This window comes from Ornithorhynchus anatinus, chromosome 15, assembly GCF_004115215.2.
Source record: "Ornithorhynchus anatinus isolate Pmale09 chromosome 15, mOrnAna1.pri.v4, whole genome shotgun sequence".
NCBI lineage: Eukaryota > Metazoa > Chordata > Mammalia > Monotremata > Ornithorhynchidae > Ornithorhynchus > Ornithorhynchus anatinus.
In genome coordinates, this window is record NC_041742.1 from 13284849 (window position 1) to 13305812 (window position 20964).

The window sequence follows — 20964 nt, forward strand, 5'->3', positions numbered from 1 at the left end:
TTACTGTAATATTATACTCTCACAAGCATTTAGGACAGTGCCAGGCACACAGTGAACCCTCAATAAATACAACTGAATGAATAGATGCTCGCAGGCCTGGGATGCGAAGAGTTTAATTTACCCTGAAGAGATGACGACGACGGTATTTGTTAAGGGCTTACTACGCATCATACACTGTTCTAAGCGCTGTGGTAGATACAAGGGAATCAGGTTGGACACAATCCCCGTTCCACATGGGCTCACATTCTTAGTCCCCATTTTACGGATGTGGGTACTAAGGCACAGAGAAGTGAAGTGCCTCGTCCAGGGTCACGCAGCAGACAAGTGGCAGAGGCAAGATTAGAACCCAGGTCCTTCTGACTCCCGGCCCACGCTTTCTCCGCTAGGTTACGCGACATCCAGGAAAAAGACAAAACCGAATCTCTCCAGAGACCTTTCACTGTGGGGAGGGAAGCTCCCACACCAGTGCGTGTAAGCGTGTGATTGCGCGTGTCCGAATGCGTGCAGCCGGGTGGTCGGTAGCCTGGTCCTGTTATTGGATTTCATCAGTTCTCCTGAGTTTCGGCAAGATTCACAGCAGTACAACGTCAGAAGGCGTGATGTGGGAGTGAACGAAAGCAGGACAAGCGGGATTCCCAATCAGCTGCTCTATGTGGAACTGAGAGGGGCCCCAGCCAGCCGGGGGGACAAATTGATGGTCTAAAGACGCAGGGAAACCCAGCCACAACTTCACGAGCTCCTTAATCTACAGCCAATCAGTGGTATTACAGAGTGCTTACCGTGTGCAGAGCACCACGCTAAGCAACTGGGAGAGTAAAACACAACAGAGTTGGTAGGAGCGTTCCCTGCTTGAAAAGAGCTTACAATCTAGAGGCGGAGGCGGACAGTAATATAAATAAATGAATTATGGGTACGTAGAGAAGCGCTGTGGGGTTGAGTACGGCTCCGGATGGTAACAAAGACATAAACTGTGGACGATTTGGGGCCTGGGGATTTTCAGAAGAGTAATTTAATAAATGCTACTTGGGAAATTCAACTTAATCAGAAATAATTTGACTTTGTTAAAACTCCAATGAAACTTTAGTTTTGGGGAGATCTATTTCTCTGCCTTCCGAGTTGGTTGCTTTCATATATTATTTATTTTTATGGGTTTATAAAATGCTAATGGATAAATCTGGAAAGATTTTGTTGTTGTGGCTGTTACTGTCCCTGGCCTATTATTTAACGTTCCATGGAGGCATAATAAACTTTGTTCTCTCCGTTTCCTCCAGTCTACCCAAACAGGAGCCAGAGAAACAAAGCACACGGAAACCCTAAGGAGATACAAGAAAAGGTCCCACGCTTTGCAATGTTAATCACATCCACAGTCATTTAAGGTGAACGCGAGCCTCGGCGTAAATGTGAGCTTTCCGTGTTCTCTACGGTCACGTCCGCGTGACACACTATCTAAACATCTTGACATTCCACGCAGCGTTTACGGAAGCAATCGGAGGGCCGATAGCAGCCTACAGACATGTATGGGTCTAAGTTGTAGCTGTAGCCGAGCCTCCAAAAAGCCCTTCCTCCCGACGCAAACGAAGCAACATCTCTAGTGGCCATCGACAGAAGTGATAGAAGTTGCTGGAAAAAGTCAGGAGCACCTCTAGAAACTAGTTGTGGGCGGGGAATGTGTCTGTTATAGTCTTAATAAAAATAAGTGGTATCTGTGGTATTTTTAAGTGCTTACTAAGCCCTGGGGTAGAGACAAGATAATAGGATTGGACACAGTCCCCGTTCCACATGGGACTCACAGTCTTAATCCCCATTTTACAGATGAGGGAACTGAGGCACAGAGAAGTGAAGTGACTTGCCCAAGGACACAGAGCACATAAGTGGCGGAGCCCGGATTAGAACTCAAGCCTTTTGACTTCCAAGCTCGTGCTCTTGCTACTAGACCAAACTGCTTCTCGAGTAGTTAGGCCTTGTAGTCCAGCCCTGTGGGTCCCAGAGCAGAAAATGACGTGGTTATCGTCGAGGGGCCGAGACTCCAGGAGTGGCAGAGCGCTCTAAGCAGGAATCTTCATTAACGCTCAGTATACCAGTGGGGACAATTGTTTATCCTGGTTTTCAGATAAATGGTAGAAGCCCCGGGGGGGCGGGAGGGGAATCATTTGTTTAAATTTATATCTGGCTAAGGATAAACGATTTTGAGGTCAGGGGAATGTTTCTGTAGGACAACGGAATGAATCCGTGAATCTAGAGTAACAGGAATAAAATCAGCAATGACCTGGAGTTGCTCTTCCAGGGCAGCGGTCGCCTTGTCGCCACTAGATTCATCCACCACCACCACCATGTGAGTGAGAGAATTCACCCGGACCTGCTCCTGTTCCAGATCTTCTTGGAGTGCCTGAAAGACAAACACATTTTCATTAACGGGTCTGCAGGGTCCAGAGACCGGGGGCGGGGAGCATATCCACCAACTCTGCCGTAGCGTGCTCTCCCAAGCGCTTATTATAGTCTCATTATAGCCTTCGATTCAGTCTCTTCCTCTCCCTGAGTTGATTTTAACAACTGTCCACCCGGCTAGACTGTAAACTCCTAGATAGCAGGGATCACGTCTACCTTCCTTACTGTACTCTCCCAAGCTTGTGGCACAGTGCTCTGCTCACAGTATGTGCTCAGTAAATACACTGGATTGAACGACTGAGACGGAGAAGGGACCTTCCATCACTAACCCCCCAAAAGGGTGTCAACATTAATTCAGATTAAGGTCACAGTGCCGTCAAAAACGTCATCGGTTGTCTTCCCGAGACCAGAAGACTGTGTGACCCTGCCTCCAAGTCTGGGAGCCCGTCTCCAATCACGAGTCCAAGCCAAGGGACGACGGTGAGGATCCCTAAGGCAGGTTGGGTTTGGTGATCCGCCCAGGTTCCCAGGGATGGGGCCTGAGAGACACTGTGGCACTTGAGACAGTTCCCAAACCCTCAGAGCTGAGACTCAGAGGAAGCAATAAATTAAATCACAGGAAGAGAGAGAAAACCCGAGCCGGATACAAATTACTCCCCACCCTTAGATAAGATTCTGTCAACGCCCCCATTCTGGGCACCTGCTGTGGGCAGCGGGTGAGCCGGGATCATGGACCTGGTCCCTCTTCCCACCTCCCAATACAATGCTCTGAATATTTCGAAGGCGTGACGAATGCTGATTCTTTCACGAAAGGGCCCACAACCATCCCACTGCTTCCATTTTCAGCCAGCCAGCCAGCCAGAGAGGGTTCCTCAGATTTCTAGAGAGTAATCCCTCCGCCCTAAAAAAGAACAAACTCCCCCTCAGCACGACACTCGCATTCTCAGGTGACTCTGGGAAGAGGGGGTCTTTTTCTGCTGAGAAACAGCGGTCCCCGGCCTTCACGTCCCTGACCCCCAACTTCTCTAAAAGTCTCAACGTGATCACGGAGTGACTTAGCCAACCCTGCCCAACCTTAGTTTTATGGTATTTCTTAAACACGTACTACGTACCAAGAACTGTGTTAAGTTTTGAGGTACACAGAAGCTAACCAGGTTGGACGCGGTCCCTTAAGGCTCAAAGTCTTAATCCCCATTTTACAGATGAGGTAACTGAGGCACAGAGAACTAAAGTGATCCGCCCAAGTTCACAGAGCACATTAGTGGCAAGGCAGGGTTAGAACCCAAGTCCTCGACTCCCAGGCCTGTGCTTTATCCCCTAGGCCACGCTGCTTCTCATTTTCCCACACTCACTTGTTCCACAGGGCCCATCTAACCTCAGATCCACAATCTCCACCTTCATGGGGGCCGAGCCGGCCTGCTTGTCTCACTGGTAGGGACTCAGGTTCTACGGTTAGTCCCGTGAGAATCATCATTCCTTTCACTGTAGAATCCAAACTTCGTCTAAACTCAAATACGTGAACCGCGTTTTCATTCTGACTCCCTATCGGTGGGTTCTGAGGGTGGGAGGAGAAGCTGCATTTCAGATATACTTTGCCCAGTCAAAATAATAATAATAATGGTATTTTTTAAGTGCTTGCTATGTGCCCGGCACTGGAAGAGATACAGAATAATCAGGTTGCCCCATGTATGGCTCACAGTTTCAATCCCCATTTTACAGATGAGGTAACTGAGGCACAGAGAAGTTATGTGGCGGAGCCAGGATTAGAACCCACGTCCTCTGACGGCTACTGCTTTAGCACTTAATGGGAGCATTCTTTTTCCCCACAGTTCTGCTTTAGGAAACCGGTAGCTCCCTTCCTCCATCCGAGGAAGCCCCAGAACATCCGTGGGAAAACAAAGTTACAGGCCTATGACTGGGATGCATTTCTGATTTGCCTCTGAGAAATCCAATGCAACTTGGGGAAATAGTGCGGCCTAGTTGATAAAACATAGGCCTGAGAGTCAGAAGGATCTGGGATCTCATCCCTGTTCCGCCATTTGTCTGCTGGGTGACCTTGGGTAAATCACCTAACTTCTCTGTGCCTCGGTTACTTCATCTGTAACATGGGGATTAAGACTGAGAGCCCCATGTGGGACACCGACTGTGTCCAACTTGATTAGTTTGTATCTACCCCATACCTTAGCACAGTGCCTGGCACATAATAAGCACTTAGCAAAGAGCAATCATTTAAAAAAAACCCCAAACTTAGCCCCAACCTGTTAGAAAAAAAATAATCCTGGACTATCTTTCCAAGCCAAATTCTTCTCAGAAAACTGAATCAATGAAGTCACAGACGTATCTTTGGATAAAGACCAAGTCTCCTGTGCAAATTTAGGAGATGGGAAGCAGCAGGCATAAAAAGCCTATTAGAGCAGAATTAGAAAATGATATCCATAAAGAAAGAATGGATAACGAAACCATGTGAGGGAATTTTTAAATAGATGGACGCCTGCTTTATTAGACACAGAGTTATATAATTGGCCAGTAGAGCGTCTTGCTTATTTATTATGATTTCATGTCGGAAAACATTTGCTAAAATATTCTCATGGAATCACGCAGCAAGAATAACTTCGATTAGAAGGAATGAAGGTAAAATATTTCGGGCCGCGACAGACCCGGAAAGTCAGGTCAGAGGGTGTTTCCAGGACTCGATGACCTCAGACACTGTTTCAGATTGGAAGAGTCAGTCAAGCAGTGATTAGGGGGAAGAGGAGTGAAAGAGGGTGGGTACAACTATATACTAAATTAATCGAGTCGGTAGACACGCTCCTTGCCCATAATAAGCTTACGGTCTAGATAAAAAGGAATTAACTGCGGCAAAAATCATTCTTCTGAAAAAAAAACAAAAAACAACCAAACTCAGTCTGTGTCTTCCCACCCTTCCAGAACGTCTTGCCTGTCCACCTCCCCATGGAACAGAAACTCCTCACCATTAGCTTTATATCATTCTCCTACTTTACCTCACTGATCTCCTACTACAAGCCAACCCATACACTTCGCTCCTCTAGCACCAACTTACTCGCTCTTCCTCGTCTATATCTCGGCGCTGACCGCTTTCCCATACCCTGGCCGTAGCTGGGAACTACCTCCCCCTTCCATAAACGCCAGACCGCCACCCTTCCCATCTTCAAAGCCTTATTAAGGTCCTATCTCCTCTAACAGGCCTTGTGTGGTTTAGTGGAAAGAGCACGGCCTTGGGAGTCAGAGGTGGTGGGTTCTAACCCCGGCTCCGCCGCTTATCAGCTGTGTGCCTTTGGGCAAGTCACGTAACTTCTCTGTGCCTCCGTCACCTCATCGGAAAAATGGGGATTAAGACTGTGAGCCCCACGTGGGACCACCTGATTTCCTTTTACGTACCTCAGCTCTTAGAACGGTGCTTGGCACATAATAAGCGCTTAACAAATACCGTAATTATCGTTCTTATTCATTATTATTCTACCTCCCCGTGCATAGGGCCTAGTGGTGCTGCGGGGAGAGAAATCAATGCGGCATTTCCCCATCCTGTCAGTCGGGGGAGTCTCAACCCTTCCAAGCTCTAGCAGCTGTTTTCTTCCATCCGCTTCTGACTGGGATTTCTCACAGGCTCCCGAATCAATCCACCTAGCCTTTGACCAGCGAGACTGCAGTTCACCTAAAAACGCCGTAGGTTGTTTCGGCGAGATCACGCTCTCTCGTTGAGCGTGGCGGCCGTGGACGAAATCCAATCACAGAGCTCCGTAGGAGGTGAGTGGCTATTTATCGCATGAATCCCATCAGCTAAAATGCATCCCTAGAGTGTGCCGTCCCGAGTACCGGGGGCAAACCCTCAATCGACATCCTGGCCCTCCTATCCCGGCAAAGTACCGAGGGAGCATCAGAGCGCCAGGCGACCGAGAACCCAACCGAGTCGTCTAACTGCTTCACTGCTTCCTCCTCCCGCTTCCCACCCTGGTGTTACGGGCTGGAGAGGAACAAGACGGTACCGAGAGCTGAGCCCTTAAGATTGAGGCTCGAGATGCAGGACAAGAAGTTCCCACAGTTCCTCCGCCCACCTTACCCTGGTTCAGTTATTTAGGTCGAGAGACTTCAAATGAAGCCACAGAATCATTTGCCCGAGTCCTCTCCCGTCGGGGACGAAATGATAATCTGCACGGACCGTTGTTTTTTGAACGCAATTTCAGGGTGGTTAGTTTGGATGTTAGGTCAGCTCTGCATGTGCCAATGGGCAGAAGGCTACCACGTGGGGCAATCATAGGGGGCTACCTCAGGGGGCTACTGCAGGGGGCAACCACAGGAGGCCACGGCGGAGGACAGATTCACGTTCACTGACAGAATCTCACTCTCAGAGGCTGCACGATGCCAACCTGGCAGACTCCAGGGAGTGATAAATGGGTTGGCTTTCCAGGAATGAACTCTAAATCATCCTAAATTCTCGTTTCGCAGGTGCTTTTTCTGCCTTCTTTGATGTTTGGCTTTTATTTTTCTACCTCTGCTTTTATCACAGCTGATTTTATTTGCTGCTTTACTTGCTTTTGAAGATATACTCCCAAAGAATTCTATTTAATTCTCCAAGAGAGATATTAGTAAAGGAATGATTAAGTGTAAGAAAGAATACGGTTGCTCTCGTTTTATTTTCTGCCGGTGAATACTGATTTTGTATTCTGGGAGACTGCAAGACTGTATTTTACCCGGTAAGAATCCTACATTCTCCTCAAGATAATCGAGTTGAACCTCAAAGGAAGATGTAGGCAGGGTTGTCAACTTAAAGGCCTTGCCCCTTCGAAATCGTGGGAGAAAACGCCGGGCCTCTGCCACTTTCTACTGCGTGACCTTGGACAAGTTACTTTGCTTCTCTGTGCCTCAGTTATCTCTTCTGTAAAATGGGGATTAAACTTGGGAGCCCCATGAGGGACAGGGACTGTGTCCGGCCTGACAACCGTGCACCTACCCCAGGGTTTAATACACTGCCTGACAGGTAATAAGTGCTTCACAAACACCATAAAATCCCCCCCACACACCAGAAACCAGAAGCTGATAGCTGAAGAACCTTAACTTTTCCTACCACACATCAATTATTAAATGTCATCACCTGATCTGCTAATTAGACCCAAAACATGATGAAAGATGACAGTTGCTAAATAAAGATCTAGCCATTGAGACGCATATTAGCATTTCTGAAAATTAGAGCACATTGTCTTCTGAGAAAAGTTCTACAATGTAAAGTGATTGTAATTGATCTTTTTCTCCATTGGGATCTTACAGATTAATTATGACCACATGTTCGCTGGTATTATTTATAACGGCAATAATTCAGCCATCTCAATGCCTTCCTGTTATTATTATTGCGATTATACATTTGTTATATTTACCAGATGAGATTATCTGTCACAATTCTAGTTAATATTTCATGCTTGTCGTCATTTAACTTGAGCTCTTATTAGATAGCAACAACAGTATGATTTTTCTTAATGTCACATAACCTCATTTCTTCCAGACGGGGAAAAAGCGAACCTTCTTAATTACTGAGTTTTTTTTAAACCTTGTCTTTACTATGCCCTAATGGATAGTGCCTTTCATTGATAAACACTTTCGACTTTATAAATATGGACCCACTTCCTTCGTGAAAGTACAGAATGAGTATCCTCCATTGTTTTTTATTTACAACTACAAAACCTTAAATTTTTGTCAAGCTTTTGAAATTTTTCCAGGGCTCTCACATCGATAGCCTCGTTTCTTCCCCTTCATGGTTTCTGTCCCCTCGACGTGATACAGTTGAGGACCCTGAGGATCAGCGGGCTTAAGTATCTTGCCTGAGATCACCCACAAGGCCGGAGGTGCAGCAGAAACTACAACCCGGTGTTGTGACTCCCTTTTTCAGGCTCTTTCCATTACCCCGAGTTGCCTCCCTGTACATCCCATGAATGCACTGTTCTCAAATGCTGTCTGCCGTGAACTTACGTACACATCTCTATATTATATATTATAAATTATTACTTCTGTTGCCTCTCTCCCACTCTACACTGTACGCTCACTAAAGGCCATCCCCTTCCAATTGCTTAGTACAGTGCTCCGCACATAGTAAGTGCTCAGAAAACATCAAGGGGGAAGATGAAGACTAATGGTGAATGAACCATCGAAGGGGTTGATCACGATGATCAGAGTGGGGAATGAGACTCCATCATTTTCCAACAACTCACCCGGCCTCCTCCTGCAGAAATGGGAGCAGAGGAACGGCAGGAGGAGGGCCAAGCTTGGCAGAGAGAAGACATCTATCTCTTTACTCTCTCATTTAGGGTGCAAGTGATTCAAAAGGGACTCGCCTCTGATTGACTGAGATAGGCTCTAGGCTCTGGGATAGACACAAGTTGTAGGTGTCAAGTCAGACACAGCAGTCCCTGTCCCACAGGGGACTCAGAGTCTAAGTAAAAGGGAGAAGAGCCTTTGCCTGGAAATTCTGTATTATCAGCCTACATCTCTCTTCCCACCTAGGAGCACCTTTCGTTCTTCTATTCCTTCTCTTCCTCCTCTTCTTTTTCAACCCTTCCCTGTTTCAGATCATTCTTCCGTTCAGTGACAATCTAGGATTCTGATATCGATGCCTGAAGCGTGTATGAATTAGGATATTTTGGGTACTGGCCTTCTGTTGTGGAAAGGCAATGCCACCTTTTATTGCTGTACTGTACTCTCCCGAGTGCTTAGTACAGTGCTCTGCACACGGTAAGCGCTCGAGAAATTCGATTGAATGAATTGTTACTAATACTCATTGGAAGTCCATGCGGACAGTGGCTACGGTGTTGGTCAAAGATGGGTTGAGGGATTTTAACAGGATTCTCTGGGTTGACCTAGCCAAAGGTCAACCAATCCCTGGCCTGGAAGGGGTGAGGAGTGGTCTGGCCTCCCTCTGTGGCTCTCTGAAAGGGGGAGGACCAGACTGGATAAAGACGCCCTGCTTCCAAACATCTCCAAAGAAGGGAACATCCCAAGGAACGGTAGAATCCATTCCAGTTTGCAACACCCGGAGCTTTGGAGTAGATTATGGTGGATTGAGCCTTTAAATTCCTAAGAACTAATTCTAAGGATAGTCTAAGATTCTGCTCCTACTTTCCACCGTGGGCCTTTCTGGATTATTTTTACTAAATTTAAAACTCTCCTAAAATCGAATCCAACAAACTTCCTTCATCAAACGGTCGATATTACGAAGCATAGATTTTAGAAATCATATCTACGATGCAACTCTGGACAAGCCGAGATATTTTATAAGACTCCGAAGGCCACGGGCTCATAATGCCAGAACTGCTAACGAGGTTGGGAATCCCAATTAGAATAACTAATCGTGTTTCACTGCTAGTGGAGCCCAGCAGAAAACACATAAGGAGACAAGAAGGGGGGAGACATGGGAACAATAGAACCAGAGATGTTATATTTGGCAATAAGACGATATTACGATTGCTCATTTTCTTATGTTCCACCTAGGTTTTTCCTCTTCAATCCAATCATAAGTGTGAGGAGAAAGGGACAAAAATAAAATCCACTTTCATTATTACATAATCTGAAGTGAAATCTCTATGGAAAAGACTCTTTCTTCCAGAAAAGTTTAAACTTCCATAAATTAGCCTTTCTCCACACAATTTTCTTCCAGGAAGACATTTCTTTCCCGATATGAAAGACCCGTTCTGATACGTGACGAGACACGACTTTGCAGAATGGGTCAGAAAAGAATGGCAAAAACAGCGTGCCGCCCTTCCCCCCTGAATTCCACTCCTCGGCAAGACTGAGGCTGAGAAATGCTCTCTCTCCTCCTCTTCCTTCTTTCTCCAAGCTGTGAAGAAGAGGCCATAGCACCCCCTCTCACCTTGTGCTGTTCCACCTGACGCTTGAGGTCTTCCAGGTCCGGACCGAGGGTCTCCGCCGCCATTTTCCTCGTCCTCTCCTCTGTCTGGGTCAGCCAGTCTGCTAATCGCTTCAGCTGTTGGTTCTGGAGATCCATCAACACTTTATGTAAACTGGAACAAAGAAATACATTACCGCAGACATTAAGATGATTTGATTACTTCTATCCAAATTCATCGGATTACTTCTATCCAGGGACTCCTTCTGTGTCTGTTGTCAACTCTCTCTCCTCCCTTTACTCTTTGATTGGGAGCCCTCTGTGAGACAGCGCCTGGGTCAGATACTTCTCTGGGAACTTTTTTCCCCAATGCTTAGTAGTAGAATATGCTTGATGAATAGAGGACTGGGCTGAGACGCCTCCTATTACCAATGTGGACTCCATAGGTCTCTGGCTGAAGACTGTGACAATGGGTGACTTTAGATTACGCAACCACCTGGACCAGCCAGACTCCGAGAAGCAAAGACGCCGCAGGCGGCGTCGGGTGGAGCCTTGGCAAGGACCGGGGTGCAAGTCTACCACCACTCTGCCACCCAAAGGTAGGACAGGGAGAGTGTGGTCCCTCTGCCCCCCGCCTGAAGTTCCAGCACCGGGTTCCGGCCAGGAGGGAGGGTGTGCCCGAGGGCCAGGAGGCAGGGGCTGACCAGTCCTGGCACCGTGGAGGCCGACGGTCCCGTTGGGATCCCAAGGCGATTACGGAATCCTGGAGGAGGACCGGGTCCGAGTCCACGTAAGTAGCCGGAACAGGGGCCGGGCGGTCCGGCCGGCCAGACCTCGGGATAGCCCAGAGCTCAGCACCAGTCAGTCAATCGTATTGATTGAGCACTTACTGTGTGCAGAGCACTGTATTAAGCACTCGAGGGAGTACATTAGCACGATAAACAGACACATTCCCTCCCCACGATGAGCTTACCATCTAGAGGGGGAAAAAGATATTAATATGCCATATTAATAGGAAAACGCACCCAGCCAAATTGCCAGATGGGAACCAGAGTGTGATCGAAAGACTACAAGTCAGAAGGGTGACATTTTCCTTCTGAACAAAATAAATTTTCAATTGGCACAATTCAAACTCTCCCTCAAACTGCCGTGTCCCTTCTGTTACTATAAATAAGGGGAAGCGAGCTGCAGCGCCGAGGGAAGACTGTTTCCATGTAGATCTTCCACATGTGAGCACATCACCATTTCCCTACCCAAGTGAGCAACATTTCTAAGCACCACGATGCAGAGGCCGCGAACTCCGACTAAAGCTCCGGAAATAATGACCGAAAACGTTCTCAGAATTTCCGGTTAAAGCCCTGGGCTTGAATCCAGGTAAACGTACCTGGGGACACGAGCTCCTACGTTGAAAGGGAAAGGGAAAAGGAGAGTAATTTTCTGCGGAACGAATAAGTGGCAACTGAACCAAACTTTTATGAGGTACATAAGAAAATCTAAATCATTTACTGCCCTTTTTCAGCTGGAAAGAATCCTCATGGTTTACATCACCTACTGATAGAGTGATCGATCTGCACTCGATAAGGCTTTTCTCTTCCCCTGCAGAATTACTCATCGACTTCTGCTGGATTTGGTTCCCAGCCAAACTGAGTGGATGAATTATTCCAGTTTGAAAATGTGCAGTTTCTTTCAAAATATGAAGAATTTTACTGTCTCTCCCTTCACCCCCTTGGGCCTCTGCTGTTCACACACCAGCTATGGCAGTGTGATTTAGAACCTGACAAAATGTTTGGTTGATGCCTAATTAAGGTTCCCTTTTTTAAGCAATTAAAAGTCAGGACCTTTTCTGCATATGGGTAAGTATTCTTTCTCCTTCTGTTTCTTAGGTCTTAATAGTTTAAGACTTAGTCAATGCAGTCATTTTCTGAAGAGATGGAAAATGTCTTTCCTCCTCTCTCTGTCACTCTCCCTTTTTCTCTCTCCGCCCAGTCATGTTTAAACCTACCCATGAATGCCATCACCTGGCTGAGAGTTTTATATTAACTCACAGCATCCACACGTAGATATTGCCAATCTGTAGATCAATGTCCAAATCGATCCCTATAACAGTGGTCTCATAGAGGAGAAATCTCTGGTTTTTAAATTACCCCGAACCAACATCAGTGATAGTTCATCATCATCAGTAGAAGTGCCTCTACTGAGCACTTACTATATGCAGAACACTGTACTAAACACTTGGGAGAGTACACACAACAGAATTGGAAAACAGGTTTCCCTGCCCACAGTGATCTAAATGACTAGAATGGGAGCGTACAGTCTCATCCTCCAACCTACTTTTTAACTCTTTGAACTATTGAAGCTGTTTTGGGAAAACATTGCTCGGGTGGGACATCTGCAGTCCAAGCTGCCTGGTCTGAGAGGCTCTATCCTGTCACCTCTTTAACCCGATCAGCTATGCTCACGGGCTTCCTACAACCCTGAACCTGTCTGCCTCATCAGGATCCTCCTGGGTTAGTAATGATAATAATAATGATAATAATATGAGAGAAGCAGCTTGGCCTAATGGAAAGAGTCCAGGCCTGGGAGAACCTGGGTTCTAATCCCGGTTGTGCCATATGTCTGCTGTGTGACCTCGGATAAGTCACTTCGCTTCTCCGTGCCTCAGTCACCTCATCTGTAAAATGGGGATTAAGGCTGTAAGCCCCACGTGGGGCAGAGAACGTGACCAACCGTCCAATTACGTTGTATCCACCCAGTGCTTAGTACAGTGCTTGGCACATTGTAAGCACTTAAACACCACAATTACTCTTTTATTCTTATGTGACCAGCAAAAGTACTAAGCGCAGAGGTGAATGCAAAGTAATCAGGCCCCACATAAGGGCTCACAGACTAAGTAGGAGGGAAAGGAGGCATTGAATCCTCTTTTTGCGGATGAGAGAACTGAGGCACAGAGAAGTGAAAAGACTTGCCCAAGGACACACAGCACACAAGTGGAGGAGCCGGGATCAGAACGCAGGTCACCTCACTGCCAGACCAGTGACTTTTCACTAGACCCCGGGTTGTCCCAAGGATTTTCTGCAAGGTCAGGGAAGGAGCTCAGTAAAGTCATCACTGGTGGCTTCTGAATGGAAGCAATTTCACGAAGGGGAGCTCAAAAGCTAAAGGGGCACATCAGAGATGGGTTAACGGGACATTAGTGAACTTTAGTCCCAAAGCAGTAGAGCCCCAGTGGCTCCTGAAGGCATCCTCACCGTTCTCCCTAATCCTATCACGTGCTCCATCTATTGGTCCTCTCCATGTGCGCCCTTTTGCCAAAGACTCCACGCCTCTGGAACCCGGGGCTGTCGGCGACAAAAAGTCACAAAACTGAAAATTGCCCCGATTTGCTTTTCCAAAATGAAAAATGGGCAGAAGTGATTCTACACAATGGTAAAGACAAAGCGACAGAAAATTCATGCTTTCAAGACACGAATTTACCCCCTCCTTCTGTGTCATTCTTGCACTTTGATTTACATCCTCTATTCACACCTCCCTCGGCCCCACAGCACTTCTGCACATATCTGTAATGTATTTATTTATAACTACGTCTGTCTTACGCTCTAGAATGTAAACTTGTTGTGGGGAGGGAATGGGTGTCCCAACTCTGTTATATTGTGCTCTCCCAAGTGTTTAGTACCACAAACAGAAAGTGCTCAGTAAATACTACTGATTGATTTTTAGATAAAAAAAACCCGCACCTACAGATTCAAACACAGAAAAACAACACAGGGCACTTGCCTGGCTCCAAGATTCCTAGGCTCAGAACCTGTCCAGTGAGATCACGTCAATAATTGCACTAGAGTGAGGAGAAAGCAGTGTTGCCTAATGGATAGAGTATGGGCCTGGGAGTCAGAAGAATCTGGTTTCTAATCCTGGCTCCTCCACTGTCAGTTGTGAGGCTTTGGGCAAGTCACTTAAGATTTCTGTGGCTCAGTTACCTCACATTTAAAATCGGTTCAAACCCTGAGCCCCGTGTGAGACAGGGACTCCATCCAACCCAATGAGGTTTTATCTGTCCCAACGCTTAGTATAGTGCCTGGTCCATAGTAAACGCTTAACAGATATCATAAAAAAAGAGAAACGGTGCAACGTAGACTGTGTGGAGGAAACAAACGCTCTGGACACACAAGGAAGGGAAACCTTGGACCCCGAGTGAGAGCCCAGAGCGGGTGAGACACACGAGGCTCCGAAGGTACTATTCTTGAGGAAGACAGAAAGGAACAGGAACTGAGTAACAGACTCATTTTCCTAAGAATAAATATCAAGAAAAGAAATTCGATTTAAAAATAACTAAAAACTCAGTCAACGTCTTGATTAGAAATGATAATGACTAATCTTCCCTTTCTGTTGCTAGGACTACCTCATTTTTTCAAATCAATGTCTATTGATCTCTCTTTGTTAATCCCCTGGTGGAGTCAAAGGGTTAGTAAATGTGGGGGAAATCTGTGACTGTCCTGAGCAAACAGGGCTGACAGGTCTGTTTTGCATCTCACACAATTACTCACCACAAGCAAGGTATTTTTCTACTTTAAAGGTAACAAAGTTGTGGAGGGGTTTTTTTTCCTTTTAAATCAGCTATTATTGGCTGATTGGCTGCGATTGATTTTGTTATGAGAGCAGTGAAAAATGAAATACAACAGCAATAGAGCCTGACGCCTTTCCTTAAGCTTTTTGTTATGAAAACAGAATGCAAGATCATGGGTATAGGAAATACTATTAAAAGGATTTAGATTTTTAAAAGCCAAAGCATTCCACAGCTGGATGAGGCAGAAAGATTGTAAGCTAACGGAGGGCAGAGATCAGATTTCTGACTTCTACTGTACTCTCCCAGAAAGTAGTTACAACACTCAGCTCACAGCCTCCCTTCCCAAACAAAGCACTCCCCATATTGAAACCCCTCCTAGACTCCCACCTTCTCCGAGAAGCCTCCCCCAATTACCTCCCAACACCCAAATCCATACAAACCCACCAGCAATCTCCAGCACACTTATTTGTACCCTATTCGTAAGCATTTAAAGTTACGCCTCCTTGGCGTTATAATTATTGGTTAGCACTTACCACGTGCCGGGCCCTATGTCAAGCACCCGGGTAGGTACAAGATACTCAACCAGGTCCCCCAAGGGGCTTACAGTCGAAGCAGAAGGGAGAGCCAGTACTGAATACCCATTTTTCAGATGAGCGAGCTGAGGCAAAGAAAAGTTGAGGGGGCTTGCCCAAGATCACACAGCAGCAGTGGGGCAGGGCTGGAATTAGAACCCAGCTCCTCTGACTGTCAAGCCTAGGCCTTTCCACTAAGCCATACGGCTTCCTTAGACGTCGATGCTACTTCTGCTGATTGCCCAGCCCTAAATAGGCTGCATATGCCAGGGCAGTGAGGGGACTCAGCTGCCAGCTGTGTGAATCTAAATCAGGCCAGTTGGGAGGGCTGTCAGTCGAGTTCCAAACCTACTCTTAGCTGGCCCTGAGAAAGGATCCAGCAGTCCGGGTAAGTAGGTCCCTTCTTCAGACTCTACCCCGCAGCAGACTCCCTCCACCCCCAAATCATACAGCATGTTGGATGGGACCGTGCCTTGGTTAACCACAGTTGGAAGCTAGGCCCAGAAATGACCAGTTTGGGTTATGCGTCTATAGTTTCTAGTGTCCAGGGCTCCGGGCCATTAAGGGAAAGAAGAGGCACTTGAGGGGCCCTTGTTGGGAGGTAATTGGGGGAGCCTTCTTGGAGAAGGTGGGAATTTAGGAGGGGTTTCAATGTGGGGAGTGCTTTATTTGGGGAGGGGGGCTGTAGGCTGAGTGCTATAACTACTCTCTGGGAGACCCGATTTTTTTTTTTTTTACAATAAAGACACCTAAAGAATACGTCAGCGATGGCCTAGCCTATGATAATTTATAATTGCGGTATTTGTTAAGCGCTTACTTAGATTCAAGCAAATCGGGTTGGACGCTGTCCCTGTCCCACATGGAGCTCTCCCAGGCTCAATCCCCATTTTACAGATGAGATAACCGAGGCCCAGAGAAGTGAAGTGGGTCGCCGAAGGTCACACGGCAAAAAGCGGCAGAGGAGGGATTAGAACCCGCGGCCTTCTGATTCCCAGGCCCGTGCTCTTTCCACTAGGCCATGCTGCTTCCCCATATTTTATTCACTTGTCCTTCAAGGAATAAGATTTTAATTGAGATGTGGAAAGACTGTGGAGAGAAGTCATACCATAACTCTTATTACCGCTAACTTTTTAGACACTGTACATGGTGACAGCCAGTGGAGTATATCTCATAGATGCAATCTACTAGATCACAGTCCAGGAGCCCCACGTGGGACAGGGACCCTATCCAACCTAATTATTTTGTATCTATCCAGTGCTTAGCACACAGTAAGCACTTCATAAATACCGTTACTGGCGGCAGTAGTAACTCTACTGCAATCTCCCAAGCAATGAGGATGGTGCTAAAGTGCCTTCAGAACACCATGATTCAATCGAGCGATCTCTCCTCCGCACTAAAACGCAAGCTCAGAGCCCGAAGGCCACAGTGTCGCGAATGGAAGGGCGAGCTCCGGTTGGTTCCGGCGGTGCCGGTCCGACAGAGTGGCTCCCTCCCAGAGGCCTCCACGGTACGTACTTGTTCTGTTTCTCCATGCTCGCCACCCTCAGGGTTTCCCATCTGGAATTCAGGAGGTTCATCTGCTCTTGGATTTCACTTTCCTCCTCTTCCGAGAGCTTCCCGGCCGCGACGAGTCGGCTTCCCACTTGTAAGACGTGGCCGACCCGCCCCTGGCGGGCTGTTAAATCCATCATGTAGCCCTGCCACAGAGAAGGAAGAGATGTTGGCCAAGACTACCGGAAACGTCAACGGCTTCAGCTCTTAACGCACCAAGAGGGGAGGATCACTCTAAATATGTTGAACGGATCACAACCCTCTACCCTTAGCGTTCCCTGAAGAACAGTCCCGGCAGCAGCAGGACGGGAGCCCTGAGCAGAGCTAAGCCTGACCGCTCCTTTCTCTTCAAACTCCGGCCCCTCCAGACTTCCATCGGCCCAGGATGAAGAGACCCCGGGACCGCGAAGCCTTTGCTGCGGGGGCTGTGGGACTCTGAGCCACGGGGAGACCAAAACTCCTCTTTCTTGTGGTCCTTTTAGTTCTTATCAATATCCTTGCCTCTTGTATTTCTGCTTTTCTTGTCCCATCTTTTCTCACGTGCCTGATGCCATCCTCCTCTCCCCATTTCCATTTTAGATTATCAGCCCCTTGGGGGGCCAGGGACCGTGCCTAATTCTCATGCAAAGGCTTCTTTTTTTTTAATGGTATTTAAGCGCTTACTATGTGTCAAACACGGTTCTAAACGCTGAGTTAATTAGAGCAGTTAATTAGATCAGCCAAAGTTCTTTATGGGGCTCACAGTCTAAGTAGGAGGGAGAACAATTATTAAATCACTGTTTTACAGTTGATGAAACTGAGGCACAGAGAAATGAAGTAACTTTCCCAAGGTCACGCAAGCAAGAAATTGGCAGAGCCAGGATTACAACTCTGGTCTTCCCGACTGCCGCATCGGGGCTTTTCCCAGTAGGCCACGCTGCTTCTCCTTGGCACCCTGGAGGCTATGGTGGCTAACATCTGATGATAATAACTGTGGCATCCGTTAAGCGGTTACTATGTGCCAGGCACTGTACTAAGCACTGGGGTGCACACAAGCAAATCGGGTTGGACACAGTCCCTGTCCCACATGGGGCTCACAGTCTCAATCCCCATTTTACGGATGCGGTATATGAGGCCCAGAGAAGTTAAGTGACTTGCCCAAGGTCACACAACAGACAAGAGACAGAGTCGGGATTAGAACCCATGATCTTTTGACTCCCGGGCCCGTGCTCTATCCACTACGCCATGAAGGAGGCTGTAATCTATGTAATCTGTGTTTGAGGTTCCCTCTTCCACCCGACGCAGTTTACCTCATGCGTGTGGAACTGTTCCTTGACTTCCTCGACATCTGCAGAGACCTCTCCCTGTGCCTGCAGGGCGTCTTCCGCGGAGAGGAGCCAGGTGAGCACTTCCTCCAGCTCCGTCTGGTAAGCGTCCAGGTCCGCCTCCGCCGAGGGGCCACCGACGGACTCGTCTCCAGGCCTGCCCAATTGCTGTGTGGGTGAGAAAGTCGGGAGGAACGTGAATTAGGGCCTTCCTCATATCTGTCTCCCAGGTTCAAGGACCCACTACCCTTCCCTCCCAGCCCCGCTGTGCCAGGGAATGTGTCGCTTTATTGTTCTATCGCAGTCCCCCAAACGCTTAGTACAGTGTTCCGCACACGGTAAGCTCTCGGTAAATAAGACGGAACGAATAAATAAACGGCACCAGCCACCGCGGCTATTACTGCTGGCTCAGTGCCCGAAAAGAACTCAGAATTCAGTTGAAATCCAGAGCAAATTCTCATTTCCGCTACAGTGATTCTAGATTAATATAAAGGAAATTGGGCGCCGCCACGATTAGGTTGGCGATCAGAGGGCATCGGGCCAAGGCTACGCGGACACGGCTGCCAATTATTCTCCTCTGAGTGAGGGTCCAAACAAAGAGGGACTTCAGGGAGGGGGGAGTTCGGGGCGGGGTGCGACGGGGGAGGTCTCAGAGCCCCACTGAGCCAGAAAGTCACCATGCTGGGTTTTCTCTGCCCCGATGAGAGATTTTCAAGATCTGGCACCAAAGCCTGCAGGTGGACTTGAGATAAAACATTTTAAATAAAGAATATAGTTCGGATTGAACGGTTCTAGCGGATATTCAAACAGCATGCAAACACCAACCACAAACGGCAGCAGGATAGAGAGCAGCTGGCATGGAATACTGCAGTGATATCCTGACACACGTGGACTCCTACCTATTCCATTCTCCTCTTTTGCTCCCTGGATCTGTGATTCGTATTTTTTTTTTTTTTTATCAATCTCCCCCACATTGGGTTCTAAGCGCCTCGAGGGAAGGGATGTCATGTAATACACTTCTGTTACGCTATCCCAAGGGCTTGATATTTAAGCTAATAACTATAATAGTTGTTATTCATTCAATAGTATTTATTGAGCGCTTACCATGTGCAGAGCACTGCACTAAGCGCCGGGAACGTACAAATCGGTAACAGATAGAGACAGTCCCTGCCCTTCGATGGGCTCACAGTCTAATCGGGGGAGTGTTATTAATATAATAATAATTGTGGAGTCAGAGGACCTAGGTTCTAAACCCAGCCCTGCCACATGCTTGTTGTGTGAGCCTGGGCAAGTCTCTTAATTTCTCTTTCCCTCAGTTTCTTCAACTGTAAAACGGGGATTCAATACCTGTTCTATCACCTATTTAGACTACGAGCTCCAAGTTATTATTATTACTGTATTCAGTAAGCGCTTACTATTTGTGGGACAGCGACTCTGCCTGACCTAAAAGACTTGTACCTATTCCAGTGCCTAGAACCGTCTCTGACACACAGTAAGCACCGAATAAACTGTCCTGTCTTATGCTGTCCACTCCGACCCACAGCGACACCACGGACACATCTCTCCCAGAACGGCCCACCTCCATCAGCGTTCGCTCTGGTAGTGCATCCATAGGGTTTTCTTGGTTAAAACTAGGAAGAGGTTTACCACTGCCCTCTTCGGCGCAATAAACCCGAGTCTCCGCCCTCGACTCTCTCCTGCGCCGCTGCTGCCCGGCACAGGTGAGTTTTGACTGGTAGCAGCTGGCCTTCCATTGGCTAACAACTGCCCAAGCTAGGAATGGAATGGACAGACCTCTGCTGGACTCTCTCTCCCATAGTCGAGACCGGTAGAGGACTGGAAACTCTCCAGGTGTGACCCTGAGAGGGGACTTAACAAATACCGTAAAAAAACCCCAGAGGGGTTGCTGTCAACCTTGGGCCGCACATCCAATAAAGAGCCCAAAAGGCACATTAGAAACAAGAAAAGGTAATGAAGTTACAAGTGTACGTAGCCACGGGTTGGGCCCATCGTGCCTCAATTTGGCAACCAGCCCTACAGGCATATGCACCGATAGGGTTATCTTTGACTTTCAGGCTTTAGGGCGAGCCTTTTAACCTATCACGATTTTCCCAGATCTTCAAGTTGAAGGAGCACAGGTCCATCTGGTAGTCACGAAACACAGGTTCTGGAGCAGGCTACCGTTCTGCTCCGTGACCCTGCAATACAACTTAATCTCTCTGGGCCTCGGTCTTCTCTCTGTAAATTGGGGCTAAGGACCCCTGACTCTCACTGAGTTCCGTGTGAAGGGCTACTCCCAAAGGACCACGTCCGATGAGAACGATTTATACCTACCCCAGTGTTTAGCACACGGTGAGCTCTTCATAAATACCATCAGTGTATCATCTTATCTTTCCTATGTCTAGGATTATTTTTGAGACTAAAATAAAATAATACGGATGTTTTGGAATCTTAGGAATAAAGATCGTGTATTGTTACATTATAGGCCGATGCCTAGGGTTTTGTTTTTTTTAATGGTATTTGTTAAGCGCTTACTATCTGCCAGGCCCTGAACTAAATGCTGGGATAGATTAAGGCAAATCAGGTTGGACACAGTCCATCCCCCACATTAGGCTAACAATCTTAATCCCCATCTAACGGGTGAGGTAACTGAGGCACAGAGTAGTTCAGTGACTTGCCCGTGGTCACTCAGCCGACAACCGACGGAGGCCGTATTAGAACCCAGGTGAACTGTGTCCCTCT

At 47.4% G+C, this 20964-nt stretch overlaps 1 protein-coding gene across 7 annotated transcripts in view; it reads right to left on the reverse strand.

The window, feature by feature from the left end:
* Nucleotides 1-20964, reverse strand: part of DMD (dystrophin) — a 660617-nt gene that overhangs the window by 424811 nt on the left and 214842 nt on the right. For all 7 annotated transcript variants that reach the window (XM_039914163.1, XM_039914164.1, XM_039914160.1 and 4 more), the window contains 4 exons: nt 18208-18390; nt 16883-17064; nt 10259-10409; nt 2267-2386 (listed from right to left, as the gene is read on the reverse strand). In XM_039914163.1, coding sequence (XP_039770097.1) covers nt 2267-2386; nt 10259-10409; nt 16883-17064; nt 18208-18390 — 636 coding nt within the window. The remainder of the gene's footprint in view (nt 1-2266; nt 2387-10258; nt 10410-16882; nt 17065-18207; nt 18391-20964) is intronic.